Consider the following 17,626-nt stretch of genomic DNA (forward strand, 5'->3'; position numbering starts at 1 on the left):
AGGTCTCAGATTCAAATCCAATGAAAAATAAAAATCCTCTTGTGTCCACGGAGGTTCAAATACGATAACTCCGGATTATCTGCAAAGCAGGTGATCGTCCTAGAATTAATCGGCTCACTAGCAGGTTGGATATTCAGATTAATTAAAAAAAAAATCCAAAAAAGATGGTAATGGTAGTAGGCATTTTTTGTTTGAATCAATATAAACATTTTTGGAAAATTGAGATATGATTCCAAAAAGATAATAAAGGAAGCCACTTGCTCACCAACCTCCAAAATCATTAAGAAGAAAAGAGTAAACTATTGATTTTGGTATTAAAAGTTTGTCCTTATGGTTTTAAAACTGCTTTTTTATATCTGGTTTTCATTTTGTTTGTTTTCTTGTTTCCGGGCCAAACGGTGGTCTTTTTAGCTTTTTTTTCTATTTTTTTTTATAAATGACATATTATTATACAAGTAATTGAAGTGTTTTTATATAAATAAATAAATAAATAAATAACTAATCTCCCACCCTACCCTTGCCCTGCCGAATTGACGCGGTCGACATCTTCTTCCCCCTCCACTTTTTTTCTGGTAGCCCCCTTCCAAAACAACTCCTCACTTAATCGACACCAGCAACACCTTTTTCCCCGATTATGAGCTTTATCAATGGCCATTCATTGCTTCAAGGTCGATTTGTGATGGATTGTTGGTTCAAGGGTAGAACTAAGACGAGGCTATATTTAATTAGGGTCCCTTTGTTTTCTTTTTCGAAATTAGTCACCAAAAGAGTTCAACAGTCAATTAGTTTCGAATGTGTTAATGTTTGCAATCAACTTGATGTATTTCAATCTTGAAAAGGCGTTAACCCATACCCAACAACCAATAATTGGTTTTGGTGCAATCGTTGGAGATAAACAAGAAAGAAAGAGAAACACGAGTCGTTGCTTTTAAGGGACTTATCTATAAAATATTGTTAAATTTTTCATATAAATAAATAAAATGGTGAGAAGACCAAACTACACTCTATTTAACGAATTTTTTCTAACATTGTTGGTCTTAGAGATGAAAAGGGTAACACAATGAAAACCAAAGGGACAAGAGAAACAATTTTCAAACCGCAAGGACAAAAGCGGCAAGTTTTAGTAAACCACAGGGATGAAAATCGTAAAAGAAAAAGAAAAAAAAATAGTTAAAAAGTTGATTAAATCTAAAAATTGGATTCATTCCGTATTCCAAAAAGTTTGTGGTGGATGATGCTTTAAAGATATAGAAGACTTGTCAAGAAAGTGATATGTTGTGTCACCATATTTTTCTATTCTTATGATTGCATTTCCACTCACATCATTCATGCTCTTCATGACATATGCCATGACATTATTATTATATATATATATATATATTTATCATATAATCAAATTAATTTTTCATGTACCCTTTCTCTTTCTTTTTTTTTTTTTTTAATTAACCTGGATATCTAATCCATTATGCGAGTCAACTAATCACAGAACGATCACCTACTTTACAAATACCCAGAATCATCGCATTTGAAAATCTCTCTTTTTGTTGTGGTTTGATTCAACTAATCACAGAACGATCACCTACTTTACAAATACCCAGAATCATCGCATTTGAAAATCTCTCTTTTTGGTGTGGTTTGATTCAACATTTTGTGCAAACGTGGTACGACATTATGTGCAAAACTTCAAACCCACTTGTCTTCTCACCCATATGTGTAAAACGACCGCAAAACCTTGAAAGTGACGGTGGCCGATGTTGATATACTTATTATTTTTACTTGTTTGATACAACATAGACGTAGATGAGCCCAATTGATGTATTAGAATACTTGGATCGACAGAAAAAAGGAAAAAAGGAAGTTAAAAGAGTGTATATATATAGCATAGCAAAAATGGTTCTATTCAACCTCATTTCTTTCCTCAAATCTGGGGCCATGTAAAAAAGACATTGTTGACCCTGATATCACTACAAATTTTCAACCAGAATAGCATTAAGGTGCATTTACACATGTGAGAACACAAAGAAGCTGCTGTGGTGCATGGTGATCCTAGCTTTCCCTTCTGTATACATTAAGCAATAAAGGATGGATGCATTCATTCATGCATGCATGCATGCATGCATCATCATACACTATTCATCTTCTAACATTCATGTAAGTTTTCAAAGTTAACTCCCATGCCCATGTATACCATATCAAACTTCAAATAGGTTTGAGTTCAACAAATCATGACCGTTGACTGTAGTAAATGTTCATAAAGTATCTTGATGGATTGAACCCGCTTAAGATCACTGCAAAACGAAAAACATTTATTTTGTGTTCAAATGCCATGATTTTAACAGACAAAAGAAAGCAAGCAATACAGGTCTATGAAGGATGAATGTAACACTTACAGATGGGTGTAAAAATGATGACAATGCCGATTGGATATAGAAAGAAAGTGGTCTTCTCTAGAAATGGGAGCACTGCAGCATAAAGGATGCATCTCAGGATGATTACTTATATGTGCTAATAAGATTGAATTTTAACACCCAAGGATCACTAGCCTAGCGGTATCTGGGTTACCGCTAGATCCCAACCTCCTTAAAGGTCAAGGGTTCAAGCCTCACTAGAGTCTAGAGGTGAGGAGTGTGTGAGAGTTTTCACGTAAAATATTGAATACTTTAAAAAAAACAGATTGCACTGTAATATAGTTGCTGCAACCTTCTTCCATAAAGAAGAGTGTACAGTTTGGCTTTTGAAGGCCAGATATGTTATTTGCAGAGGAAATCTATGGCTATCATCAATTTTACATCATACTTGCCACTTTTTTTCTTCTTTGGGAGGGTTATCAAGAAGAGAATGTATATTAGATCACATGTCTTCTACATATAGAAAACTAGAAATTGTATGAGTTTGTGGTAAAACCAATGGTAGCTAACCACAAGGGTGGTGCCTGATTGGTTTGAGCTTGGAGGTCCCAGGTTCAAATCCAAGGAGGAATAAAAATCCCCTTGTGGCCACGGAAGTTCAAATGCGGTGACTCCGGGCTATATGCAAAGCAGGTGGTCGCCCTGGGATTAGTCGACTCGCATAGCGGGTTGGATATCCAGGTTAATCAAAAAAAAACTAATGGTAGCTAGAGGTTTGTCCTGTTTTTTAACTTCGCATTGACACGATAAGTGTAGAATATTGACAAGTCAGATAACTATATTTAATCATGTAGAAAGTACTAGAATAGGATGCAGATAATAAATAACTACAAAGAAATCTATCTCAGAAGAAAAAACCAAACCAGTATATCCCACTCGAAAATAAGATAACAAAGATTGAATATCTAAAGTCAAAAGGTGGGTTCTTTTGGGGGTCCAACCTCCAAGGGAATAGTATGAAAATAAGTCTTGCATCTGGTGGGAAAATTAACTTGTTCTCCTATTTGTTAGATTATTTAATCTTGAAAAGGATAGACTATGGGATCTTTCTAACCTGCTACATCTTCATTAGAAACCATCAAAAATAACTTCATTAAAAGAAATCAGGATTGATGGTATGGAAAAGCTTATAATCATTCACATTGCTTTGAAAAATACGCTTTCTCGTAAATAAATCCTTGAAAAGCATCATCTCCTATAAAATATGCATGTAAGAGGAAGATAGGCATAAATCAAATTCATACTACCATCAAAATCACTATTTGATTTAGCTTCATTTTGAGAAAATAAATTAAAATGTGTAAACAAATGAATTCGCAAATAATCAATCATTTTGTTAAAAAATGTAGCAATTATTTTTTCTTTCTGTTCAACAAAAATGGAATAAAGTTCTTTCTAAGTGGAGAAGTAACATTTTTCAGTTTGAAAGTCGTAAGCTAGTAACTTTTGTTTTTGGTATTCTAGGATTTAGAATCTGCTTTATTTTCCCTCAGGATTTTCTGGACATTTTGTCCCCCGACCCACCGCATAAAGTGATGCACTATCATATATTTAATTTAATCAAGGACGTGAGCATCCTTTTTATTTTTAATTGGCCTACACATGACTCTATTATAATTTGTTAGGAAACTTACTGAAGTGCCTCCTAAATATCTTACATGGAATCAAATATGTTTTGACTCCTGGCATGTAATGAATGGAATGCAAAAGTGAATAACTAAAAAAATGCATGATTTTTCATTTGCAAAAACTTAGGGGATTCACAGCCTAGCTTCTAAAATCTAAGAGATCGTTGTTTGAAAGAAATCCTAAAAAGCGAGCACGACTAGACCAATTGTGCTTAGTAATCAGATGGGACTGGATTGAAGCGGACTACACGGGCGAGAGTGAGGTAGGCGGGTGAAAGATTACGGAAGGTTTTAGGGTTTTAATTTGACATAGATAGTTTAGTAACTTACCAATCTTGTCCATACCTGATTCTGGTGGGACCGAAAATATGCATTTTGTCCCACTCAGGTCCTGTCCTGTTCCAATCTAATGTGGCACCAAATGTGAGGTAACAAGTTCTCGTACCGTCCTATCCCACTTATCAAATACACCCATATAGAACAGCTGGGACAAACACATATCAACAACAATGTAATGTTCTTTTCACTCAAGGTCATTCACAATTAACTCTATGCATGCATTCAGATGCACATAGACACAAATGGAGGGAGGAAGCATGGTAGTAATGACCTTAGGTTATAAGGTCAAGAAGCTTCTTACCGTCATAACCTAAAAAGTTGAGGTAGTGATAGTAAGACATGGCCACCGTAAAAATCAGATTTGACAGCAGAAGTGGAATGAAGCCATGTGCAACCAGAAGAGGTGATATGAAAAAATGTATCACTGTTGCAAAACCCAAAAAAAAGGATTATTTAGTGCATGTAAATTTTATTAACAGCAACTATCAAGAAGCAGCATTTGATCCATTGCACCTACCATACAGCACAACAAACAATGGGAAAAAGGAGTTACAGTGCACATCAAATGCATACAACCTGTACAACAAGCACAAGATTAAAATCAGTTTCTCAAATAAATTTGTCTCAGCCTATCTTACAAGTATATAGAAAGGACATCGCTGTAATGGGAGGCCTTTTTCATTCATTTTTAAGGCTAGGAACTGATAATTCCAATGAATAACCTTATTTGAGCTGGGTGGTTGTATTTATCTCATGCTGCATATGGATCGCTATCACAGAACAAAACTTGCAGAAACAAGCTAACGCTATTTTTGATTACTTGCAACCATCACCATGCTAGAAATGGATCACAAATATGTCATGAAACGTATTAGACAAGGAAAAGGGAGGTAAGAAAGTTCATGAACTTGCCATTCAACGCGTTGTTCTACCACATGACTGTTTGAGGTTTCTTCCCGAAGATAAGTATTTGTCAGAAACCTACAAAAAAAATTAGAATAATATCCACACAATAAGGTCAATGAATTATGCAACAGTATCCTGATTTTATAAAGTATTCGTCTAAAACAAGCATAAACATTCACACTTTAAGGCAATATCTTCACAAATTTTGAAAACTATTATGTATGGTTCTTGTACCAGTGACAACGCTTACCAGCAAACTGTAGCAACAACTGCTCCCGCTAATAGAAAATGGACGCACGTCACTGAGAAAACCACAAAAACAGCATGCCCAATGCTATGATCATACCTAAAAAATAAAAATCATAGCAATACAATAACTGAATCATAGTTCCAACATTCAATGCATAATTAACTGTTGGCAACAATCAGTTGCCACAAGAAATGGAACATCGTAACACTGTTTTTTTGACATAAAATATATTAGATTGGATAACTTTATTTTAAGATTTGGTGATAGGACCACCAAAAAAGAATGAAGCCCATTTTGTGAACTGTGGATAGCAGCTACGATGAGTTCCGAATCATCTGTGACTTATTAATAGGATTTGCTAACAATAATACAAGCCATGGATTTTGAGTATGTGCTTGTGTGTATAAAGATAGCCATTCGTACTTAACTTACTAACTGCATGAAAAGATAGACATGTTGAAGTTGTGTTATGCTGAAAGATGTCTTGGGGTGTTAAAGTGGCAACATTCAGCAGAGTTTGGCTAGGTCAGTTCCAAGAAGGTAAGATGCTTTCCCATGGATAATGCTCCTTCCATCCCAAACATAAGGGTCCACATTTTATTTAAGTTTGTCCCAAAATACATAGTCCACTTTCAAAAATAAATAGTTATAATTACCTAATTTCCAGTTCTACCCTTAATTATGACACACAATTATTTAAGAGTTCATGAGATGGAGACATGATTGTCATAATTAAAAAGGTGCAATAATTATCAACGGTAAAATTGTCATTCAGTTAGTGTAATGATTATAAATTTCTAAAATTGTGCATTTTTTTTAGGACAAAGAGTATTTACTGATATTTTGACATGCAAGACATTGGGAAGATAGGAAAAATGTTTTTCCTGTTGAACCGAAGTCCTATGGCCTAGCAGTAGCAGGGTTACCGATAGAACTTAACCTCCTAGGAGGTCAAGGGTTCAAACCTCAACAAAGATGAGGGTGCGTGAGTTCATTTTCCGTATATAAATATTATATACTTCAAAAAGACAGGGCGTAGGTATTAAGCCATGGGACTTCCCTACTTGCTTTTCCAGAAGTTGCTGGCAGGTTAAGTCAAAGTACTTTAACATGCAGATATGGTTCTGTAGTTGATATAAGAAATTCCACAAACGACTCCTCGATAGAAGTTTCTACCATGTGGAGTTGTACTTGTATCCACTTTTCTCATGATAACAAGTGTCGGGGATATGAATGACTTACGCTGCAGAATACGCAACAGCTGAAACTGCCAAGAGAAGAATGCAAATTACAATAAAAGCAGGATCATCACGTGCCCACTGATTTTTTGTTTCTGCAGAGAGAGAAAGTAAATCAAGATTATACAAAACCCCTTTCTTATGGCATATATTTGTAACAATCCGAAAATGGGGATTTTCCTGTGTTATTTTTAATCCATCAAGACTACATAGGAAATCCGCAGAGAATTTGCATTTTATGCCCATTATTGGATTGCACAACGCAACAACATCCAATTACAAGGTCTTGAAGACCAACCAGACTGAAGAATGCTGACTTACGCTTATGGTACTTGGTATGCTGATAGCTGCATCCAGTTCAGAATTCCACATGCAAAACATGGAGTCATTTGTCATTTACAAGTTCCACAATCCAATATCCATTTTATTTTGCAACGCATAACAAATGTGGACATTAGCATATGGTAGTTGAATGTAATATTAGCCTTTGCATCCTCTCTATTCTAACACGTTTGCATAGAGTAAAAATATCAGAATCTAGAGGAACCAAAAATTATAAATAAAATAAGAATAGAGAAATTATGCAGGAAGAAACAGTACATCGCATTTACAAGTCCATGACACTTTTAGAGAATTGACATACGAAAAGCATGAATTTTTTGACACAAAGTGACATAAGACAAGTAAAGTCATGAATGCAAAAGACTCACCCAAAACCAACCGAAGATGCAATCATGCCTATAAAAAATTTACTCTTACCATAAGAACGCAAGGCAGATTCTGTAAGAAAGAGAGCAGAGACTCAATGAAAAAGGTAGAAATGTTCTTAAAATGGCCCAAATGTTCTTAAAGAACATGGCCCTTGAAAGAGACTATATATAACATTGACAATAATTAGTGGAAGAGAGAAGTAGTAAATTGATAGAACATGCCCCTGGGGATGAACTATTGCAAGCCTATGTTTTCATTAAGGCATATCACATTTGACCATGTCGCCCGCATTTACTTATATTTCAATGTTCCTTGAATTCCATTGATTTTATATCAAGTTTAACTAATGATCTAAAGTAATTAAACAATTAGTTCCATTTCTACCATTTAAATGTGGGATCCTCACTATGACTAATGAATAAGGGTGTCGAACTGGCTCCAGTTATGCTGAAAGCAAAAAAAAATAAAACATTCCATTTAACTTGCAGACCTAATTTTAACAATGTAAAAAACAAAAAGCAGCTTGCGAAGAAGGATTGTGAAAACATGAGAAAGCTATGCCATATTTTTTAGAAGATGTCTCCTGATTAGGATTTCAAGAACCTACCTGCTTAAAAAGGAATGTTGATGATCCCTCTTTGTCAACCTATTGTATAAAATGGGGTAGCTGATCAGTCTGGAGACCGAAGCTTTTCAGACAGTGGATCTTATACTCAAGAACTTGGTCCAATGTTTTAAGAAATAAACCATGGTAAATTTTGCTACCTTTTGATTTTTAAATATCCACCATTTACTATTATTTAAGATGGTTTATGTTATTACCAGCCTTACCTAAGAACTTTGCCTGTCAAAAACTTGGCTGGTAGGTTGGCCTTACAAAAAGAATCGAATTGTAGTACTATCATAGCACAAACATTACATTTTCCCACAAAGACATGTGTAGATATAGTTTTCTAGTTATGTAGAGAGAGTGGTTTATGCAGTTCTTCAATAACAACTCAAATATCACCTGCAACCTAATTTGATTAAAGTGTCTCTATAATGAAGATTATCTTTCATATATAAAGCTCAGATTGGCATGTCTCAGCTACATTGAACAACTGCTGGAAAAAGTTCTACATATACTGGATACCACCACAAAGAAAGCCAGTTTCTTAACAAATAATCTCTGATATGCACAGACAAAATTCTATGATCAATACAAGAAAATATATACCAAAATAGGTGTCATCTTTTACATGGAATTATGGAAATTACAAGCTTATATTAATTTAAAATTGCTGTAACCCACAGATATACTTCATTGAATGGCTGAATATATCTAAGCCAGCAAAGAATGTAATGAAACAAGATAAGGAAGCAAGGGCAAGACACAAGAAGAATGCAGCAATACTCATAACAGAGGTTACAAATAGACGGATACTTACACAACTTTTGGCGAGGTACACAAATGAAGCATTTGCCAGAAAGTGTATTCAATATCCATTTGTTGCCACTACAATGTACCAAAGTGAAAATGAACACCAAAAGTTAAACAAAGAAAAACAACACAGTATGTCAAATTAGCTTAAGTGCCTGCAACTCATGTAAAAAGTTTTTCTACCAATTACTTGCATTTGACATTAACCCTACGCCTTTTCATCATATAATATTCATTAAAGCAAGATAAAATTTCATACCTAGAGCAATCTCTGTTATCATTGTTGCCTAATGTTACTCAAATAAATATCCAACTAATACTGACAACAATATACAAGAATGAGAAATCCCTCCTATATATGGGAGCAGGATGAGGTTTGACACCAGCTACTTCAAGGTAACCCACTCCAGTACATATGTTAGTACATTTAAATGAAGATGGATTAAGAGACAAACCCACTTTGGGAGCAGAAATGAAGTTTGACATTAACTATTTCAGGTAACCCCACTCCACTACAGAAATTTGAATGAAGATGGTTAAGGGACAAACCACTTTTTTCTTTTGCAAAAAAAAGGTTGATAAGAGTTACGAGAAGGTAAATTAGAAGAACGTATAAAGAAAACCCTATCCAATGAACTCCAAGAGCATCATATTAGGTACCTTACTTGGTGCTTATCCACATGCTTGCTATACCTCTTTTGTCTCCTCTACTTAGAGGATTAACTTAACTTTCACTTAGCCATAGATCTTGCCTTAGATGCCCCCAAGTCAAAGAGTGGATGAACAAAATAGATTAAGCTTATTTAGACTTCCCCTCAAGCCCAACAACAATCAACCAAGTAAACTAGAACCCAGAGGAATGAATTCATCTCCTCTTCTCCGAACTTTGGAGTCCAACTAAAATAGACTTGGTCAAATTAGGAGAAGACTTCCATTTCTATAGATATCAACCAATAAGTCAGCTTCCTAGAAAAGAGGAAAGATTGACGAGATCCTAATCGAGAACAATGCAATAGAACTTAGAGAAGAATCTTAAGGATGACAAGGAACACAATACAAAATTTGTTCTACTTCTCTTAATATCATCCCACTAGCCACTAAAGATGCACTTCACATGGCAACTTGGTGTCAAGGATCTTGGTTACTCATCTTCCCTATTTACTACTTCTGTTATCCTCTTATATATCATCTTATTTCAATCTTGTTTCCCCTTAGGCTCTTATAAATTAGACACTGAAGAATTACGGCTTGGGGATTCACAATCTCATATAACAATAAACACACCAGTAGCTAGTCCCTCTATGGTGCAGACCCATTTCCATACCCCTATAAGCTGTCAGTATCTAGATATCACTAAAATTGATTTCTAGATAAAAATTCAATATTTGGTTAAAGTACATTTGAAGCAAAGAAGGGAAATCATGTGATTGATGTAATGGTATGCTCTAAATTTATTCACAATTACTAATGGATTCAGATTGTCATATGTAACTATTCAGTTTTTTCAGTCACTTGATCTACAAGTCTACAACTTACATTTTCCATGCTTTCTAGAACCAATCCCCTAATCCACACAACACAATGCTACTCCCATTATCATTCTTTTGGAAGAAGAAAAATTCTTCCAAATATGACTCAGTTATTCTTGATCTTTCTATGGATATCAAATCAACAATGACATCATAATATTGATTGAAGACAAAATTCAAGCAATGGCTTTATCACAATCGCACAACTTTTTATATTAACAAATAACAACATCGTTCCAAGTCAAAGCTATATATGTAACATAAAGTGGGTCAAAAGTTGTACACGGTATAATGCTTTACCAATATAATATTTCTATGTTTAATTTGAAGTAACATTCTAAGATGCACCTGCAGGTCCCCAAAGGTAATCTACCTTAACCCACATGTAAAATGGTCCTTGATTTTTACCCTAGATATTAAACTAATGACCATGTTTAACCAAGAAAGTTCAGGAAAAGGTTGTCCTCTTTGTCCCAAAAAAGGGGTTATTTTGTACCTTTTCTAGGATAACCCAAAGTAGTTTCCATGTGTTAATATTACAATTTACAAATAAAGCAAATCTATTTTACCTCTTTGGCCAGTTAGTTACATTAATAATGTGATCCTTCCCCATTCTGGCAGTGTTTTGTATGTGCTACAAAAGTGACTATTGCAACTTGAAGTCAAAATAATCACTATTGTAATGGTTAAGCAAAGCTTGATTTGATTCTGATTCTCAATGGTCATAATAATTAGATTTGGAGAAGCGGAGAAGGAATTTTTTTAAGAAAACCCATTATTGATATTTAATTTAAAATTACCTAACTATGCCTAACTTTAATCAAGAGATTATCTAATTCCGGTTATGATTCATGAAGTATTATATATTAACTTTGAAACGCACATCCAAACACCAACTCTACATCTGCCCTATCATAACTAGCAAACACAGATACCATTGATCGTAGAATAGTTGATGCTTTTCTCAGCCCGCATATAAATCCAAGATAAAAACCATTCTGGAAGCTTGTAATACCAGAGAGGATACTCGTGCTGTAGTCTAGCTTTCTGATAACAGATACTTTTATTGAACATGGTCAACGGGTTATATTCAAATATTACATGTGAAACGCAAAAAATTTGTAACAATGTTCAAATATCTTGAGATGGTCGCAAATCTAAACGATGGACTTTTAAAAGGATGGATTGCACCATATTCCCCTCTCAACCCTTAAGAACAACCCCAATACAACATGCTTCTTTTATGGCCTCCATATATACACAAAATGGTTTTCCCTTTGTTCCAAAATTGATTATAAGCTTTTGTCTATGCCTGAAATTATAAGCTATATAAATTTATTTGGATCTACCAAGTATATTGCATACAACATTTGCACATAACTACTAAACCACCTAACACATACTACTGAAATGTTCAACTTTATTGTGTCTGAGAGTCAGCCTATATCAGTCCTAAGAGTCAGCCGGTCAGCCCATCAAGTAAGTAAGCTGACAAGTCACTGACCACAAAGCATTTTACTACTTTCACAGTGATGACTTGCGAGTCAAAATCCACGCATATGGGCTTCAAATCAAATTCAATCTCCCCAACGCTAACCCCCGAACTGATACCTAGAGCGGACAACAAAAATACGTAGTGTGTTTCACTAACAATTAACTCCTTAAATTTTGTACACTCCATTAAGCAATTAAAATGCAAACCTCAATTTGAGGCGAAAAAAGGTTGAAAATCAAAATGATCAGCAACTAGATCAGATCTACAACAATGCTCAAAATCCACATCATGATTTTCATTATAAGCATATAGAAGCGAAAAGATTGGAACCTTGACTATTCTCCGGAGGTACTGAGGGAAAATGGGATTGGCGCGAGAGGGCGTTCGCCCTTTCGATGTTGTCGGCAGCATCCTCTCTTCTGTCTTACTGATTCTTGCGTTTGCTCTTCAGTTAGCAACTGAAAACCCCAATTCCGATCAACGGTAAAGCCCAAGTCCGATCGACGTCCGCCCGATTCCGATCGACGAATTGTTCAATCTCACAGCTCTGAGTCCTCCGTTCGGTACCTGGATCCCTCCTCTGTGGAAGCAAGCTTGTGGCAAACCGACGGGAGAGTTGGATTATATTCAAAGCCCAGGCCCAACTAAAATTCAAATTTTCAGTGACTCAAAAAATTAAATAAATTCTCCAATAAAAAATAAATAAAATAAGTTTGTTTATGATAGTTGGATTAACTTGAGTATTAGGGGTTGTTTGTTTACTTTTTAATATTTTTATTAAGAGACAGTCTTTGAATCATTAGAGGTGAAGCTTGTTTGGTAAAGAAAGTCTGTCTTTTAATGGTTCCAAAACCCTCTGAATGATTTTGTATCATGGTCTTCCTTAACCATTCCGCACTCTGATTTTATTGTAAATAATTACCAAACAATTATATTACGTTTTGCATTATATCATGAGAGTTTTTTAATCATTCTGCATTAAACCATTCAGTAACTTTCCAAACAGCTCCTTAATAAAAAAAAATTGTGTATATATATATATATATATATATATATATAGGGGCATATTCAAGGGAGAACTGAGTTGTTTGTGGTAACTGTGAGAACCAATATTAACCACAAATCAATAGATAAATTAGAAAATTTATAAATTTGGTAATTTTAAATTAAAATCTTAATGCAAGGATATTTTTGGTATTTTAAAACTCTCCTCTCTCCTCTCTTCTCTCTCCGGCCACCGTTCTCCGGCCTCCGGCCACCGTCCTCCGGTGATACCACTGTGATACCTAAAAATATTGACTCTGTTAAACAAAAGATACATTGTGATACCTAATCATATATAAGATGCATAGTGATACCACTGTGTTACATCTTCGATCGATCACACAAACGACATCAATGTGATACCCAAGCACATATATGATTCATTGTGATACCATTGTAGTATCACCGGAGGACGGTGGCCGGAGAGAGAAGAGAGAAGGGAGGAAAGTTGTAAAATACCAAAATATCCTTGCATTAAAATTTTAATTCAAAATTGCCAAAATTATAAATTTCCTAATTTATCTATTGATTTGTGGTTAATATTGGTTCTCACAGTTACCACAAACTAATTAGTTCTCATTTGATTAGGCCCCTATATATATATATATATACACACACACCCATTACTTGTTTATCGACATTATAATAAGTGTGATAATGTATAAATGTATTTTTGTTGTCCATATATCGTTGTAATATATCTATATACAGGAGGTTTACTTTGCAAACCACGTTATTTGTATAAACCGTACAAACCTCATTTAACCAATCATAGTTTTTCATTTTGTTCATTTTTTTTAGTTATGAGAGGTTGATTAATCATTTTTATTGTGGAGGGTGTTAATCATGGATATTATCATCTTCATTATTTTAATTTTAAAAAAATACATGAAACAGTTTCATTAAAATTTCATTAAGAATTATATGAGACAATTTCATAATCATGTATGAAACAACTTCATCAAAAAAAAGTATTATATGAAACAATTTCACAAGATTAAACAATTTAATGAAAGTTTTTCATAAGATTAAACAATGAAATCGACGAATGAAGGTGGTTTGCATTGTTTGTACAAATTGGGTGGTTTGCATTTGATCGCTCATATATATATATATATATATATATATATATATGTATATACATATACTATACTATAAAGCATTTGACAAAAAATTTTAAAAACTATTTTTTATGCACGAAGTACTGTTTATTTATGCATATTACTTAAAATTTAAGATTACAAGTAAATTATGCATAAGTACAATTTATTAAAGCTTTATATTTGAATTCGTGTAACTAACTGCAGATAAATATAATCAAATATTGGATAAACATCTCATTCTAAATATAAAAAATCTAAAATATAATCAGGATAATCATTGCATTCTAACAGAATACTTAGTTATTATCTTTATAAAAAGTTATATTATTAAACTTAAATTAAATTTCTTTGTTAATAAACCTAAATTAAAGTATAATTAAAAAATTGAATTAGGAAAAAATTACACCAAAACACAAAAACTTTTAAAAAGATTAATTTGATACTAATATCGATATATTTTTTTCAAAATTTTATGATATTTTTAAATTTATATTTTATTCAAAAATAAAAACATTATTGCTTTCTCAAAACCACATAAAATAATATTATATCGACATAAGAAAAGAATAAAACAAAATACTGAAATCAAGATGTGTCTCGATGTATTGCATGAGTACCTTTCTAATATATATATAGGTGGAGGTTAACGAGAACCCCTGTGATTTACGAGAACGCGAGAACAATATAATAACCTCAAACTTTTTTAATTAATAAATTAACTTATATTAAATATAAATAAATTAATAACAGCAGTAATGTAATTAATTAATTTTTATAATTTTATTTTATTTTAATTAGTCATAATTATCCCTTTTTTTTCCTGCACGTTCGTTTCCACTCTCTTCTCTCCCTTTGTGATAATTGTGTGATTGTGTAACCATAACCTGTCGAAACCATGATCAATCAAGTGTAACCATAACCTATCGAAACCATAAGTAATCGTTGTGATAAATGTGTGATTGTCTAACCCTAACCGATCGAAACCATGATCAAATTGAGTGCGTAAGTGATGTTATAATAGTGATATTACATGATTATCACACCCATATCACACCAAATYGTTTAGTGGATTTCGTCCGTAATCGTTGTGATAAATGTGTGATCGTCTAATCCTAACCGATCGAAACCATGATCAAATCGAGTGCGCTGTTATAATAGTGATATCACATGATTATCACACCCATATCACACCAAATTGGTAGTCGATTTTCTAAGTTAATCCTAGTCGAACGGAATCCTTGTGATAATTGTGTGATAATATCACACCCAAATCACACCAAATCGTGTTGATATAAGTGATAATGTGATAATTGTGTGATAATCACATGATTATCACACCCAAATCACACCAAATCATGTTGATATAAGCGATAATGTAATAATTGTGTGATAATCACATGATTCTCACACCCAAATCGTGTTGATATAAGCGATAATGTGATAATTGTGTGATAATCACATGATTATCACACCCATATCACACCAAATCGTGTTGATATAGGCGATAATGTGATAATTGTGTGATAATCACATGATTATCACACACATATCACATGATTAACCGTTTATTAGATAATGATAATCATGATCGTGTAATCGTATTAAAAGATTTTATGATATMAYTTCCATTATTACCCTTTTAATTTTAATATTTTCTGAATCTTTTTAAATTTCAATTTTAATTTTAAAAATCTTTTAATTTTATTTTTTTTATCACAATATGTGGTTCAAACGAGAACTCCTGTGATTTACGAGAATGCAAGAACAACTTAATAACCTCAAACTTTTTTAATTAATAAATTAACTTCTATTATATATAAATAATTTAATAAGGACAGTAATGTAATCAATTAATTTTTATAATTTTTATTTTATTTTAATTAAGCATAATTATCCTATCACGTTTCCACGTTTTACTCTTGTTAGTTTTCTTCTTCTCCATGTCGTTCATGCTTCTTCTTCATATCACATGATTATCACACCCATATCACATGATTACACCAAAAATTTAACTTATCAACCAAAACGATAACCCAAGTGATTCTATTGGTCCTGAATAGGATGACAATAAATAAAAAGTAATTGTATCTTAAGAATGACATCTTGATTTATAAATTTCAGGTAAACCTTAGGACCAAAATTGAAGTTTACTTTAAAAATGCTTGAATTTATTATGATATATTATTAATAAGATCTCCAACGATTCAAAGAACTTTCTAAAAAAGACTTCTAATAAAAGAGATTTATTTTTTATTTTTTACACCAATAAAAATACTTAAAATTAAATGTATAAAAAATAAAAATAATATAGCATATAAATTTGTAAATTATTTAAATATAACTTTAAATAAAAAAAGTCAATTACAATTTTTTCAATATAGTACATTTTTGTTTCTCAATACAAACACATAAATGTATAAAAAATAAAAATAAAAAAGCATATAAATTTGTAAATTATTTAAATATAACTTTAAATAAAAAAAGTCAATTACAATTTTTTCAATATAGTAAATGGTTGACTAAACTACAAATTTTGTCTCTATGGTTCGTCGAAACTAACATTTACATCCTTGCAATTTGAAAATTACAAGATACGCATTGTTGTTTGCAAAAACTTTCGGATTTGGTCCATTTCTCTAACGACTGTTAAAAAATTCCTTCTAACAAGAGGCATTTTCGTTCTTTTATTCATTGTTTTTGTCTTTTATCCAATTAAAACCAACTTCTATGGATTCCATCAATGAAACAGGTTGATTTGTATTGCCCAAAATGATCCAAAAAAACCCATAATAATTCAACCAATATGGTATTTACTTGGTGCAAAAGGTGAAAAGCATCCTTATAATAGTGGGATCCAGGAAAATGCAACCAATATGGTTTTATGGCATCCAAAAATATATAGCACTCACAATGCTTTTAGCAGATAAAAAAGTATCCTTAAAATAGTGATTTTATGCACCAGCTCATATGGTTTATGTGAGTTCCCAAATGAACCACTGTTTACTGGACAATGAATATACAGTTTTCTTCAATATAGATCTAGTAAAATTATTGAACTCGGTGGAGCTTGTTTCTACACTTTTAGCAGCATATGGAACTTGTTTCTACCTAACAACTACCAATCAGATAAAGTATGAATAAAAACAACATAAGCAATCAATACAAACAAACCAACTGGCACTAAACACAAACAAATCAAAATCGATAGAAAAATCAATAGAAAGCAAAAGATATAAACAAAGCAGCAGATGTATGTTGGTTCACAAACAACTGATGTTTAATTTGGTACCCATGATTTTGTGGAACCTGTTTCTACCCTTTTAGAAGCATAAAATAGAATTTATTTCTACTGATACAAATAAAATCGAACTTGTTCTACCCTTGATGGAAAAAGCATTAGAGAAACTGAAACAAACTGATTTCAAGAAGCAATTTCAAGCAATGTATGCAGATAGAAAATTTTCAAGAAAGCAATCGATACAACAAACCAACTGAGGTTTAACTCGTAACCATGGTTTTGTGGAACCTGTTTCTACCCTTTTAGAAGCATAAAAT

General features: G+C 32.9%; 1 protein-coding gene across 1 annotated transcript; it reads right to left on the minus strand.

The window, feature by feature from the left end:
- Nucleotides 1-1,877: 1,877 nt before the first annotated feature.
- Nucleotides 1,878-12,495, minus strand: LOC112506730 (protein unc-50 homolog). The gene is made up of 10 exons (XM_025110970.1): nucleotides 12,255-12,495; nucleotides 8,908-8,975; nucleotides 7,091-7,116; nucleotides 6,774-6,864; nucleotides 5,532-5,627; nucleotides 5,288-5,356; nucleotides 4,893-4,951; nucleotides 4,677-4,799; nucleotides 2,391-2,462; nucleotides 1,878-2,288 (listed from the first exon to the last, which is right to left on the minus strand). The coding sequence occupies exons 1-10, from the start codon at nucleotides 12,333-12,335 to the stop codon at nucleotides 2,224-2,226; spliced, it is 750 nt and encodes a 249-aa protein (XP_024966738.1). The 5' UTR covers nucleotides 12,336-12,495; the 3' UTR covers nucleotides 1,878-2,223.
- Nucleotides 12,496-17,626: the final 5,131 nt, after the last annotated feature.

This window comes from Cynara cardunculus, assembly GCF_001531365.2.
Source record: "Cynara cardunculus var. scolymus isolate 2C chromosome LG 2, CcrdV1, whole genome shotgun sequence".
Lineage (NCBI taxonomy): Eukaryota > Viridiplantae > Streptophyta > Magnoliopsida > Asterales > Asteraceae > Cynara > Cynara cardunculus.

Coding starts and splice junctions, on each gene's coding strand:
- LOC112506730 (XM_025110970.1), bottom strand. CDS start 12,335: ATGCTGCCGACAACATCGAAAGGGCGAACGCCCTCTCGCGCCAATCCC. Junction 6,865..7,090: donor GCATACCAAGTACCATAAGC/GTAAGTCAGCAT, acceptor CTCTCTCTGCAG/AAACAAAAAATCAGTGGGCA. Junction 2,463..4,676: donor CAACTTTTTAGGTTATGACG/GTAAGAAGCTTC, acceptor TTTATGCTGCAG/TGCTCCCATTTCTAGAGAAG.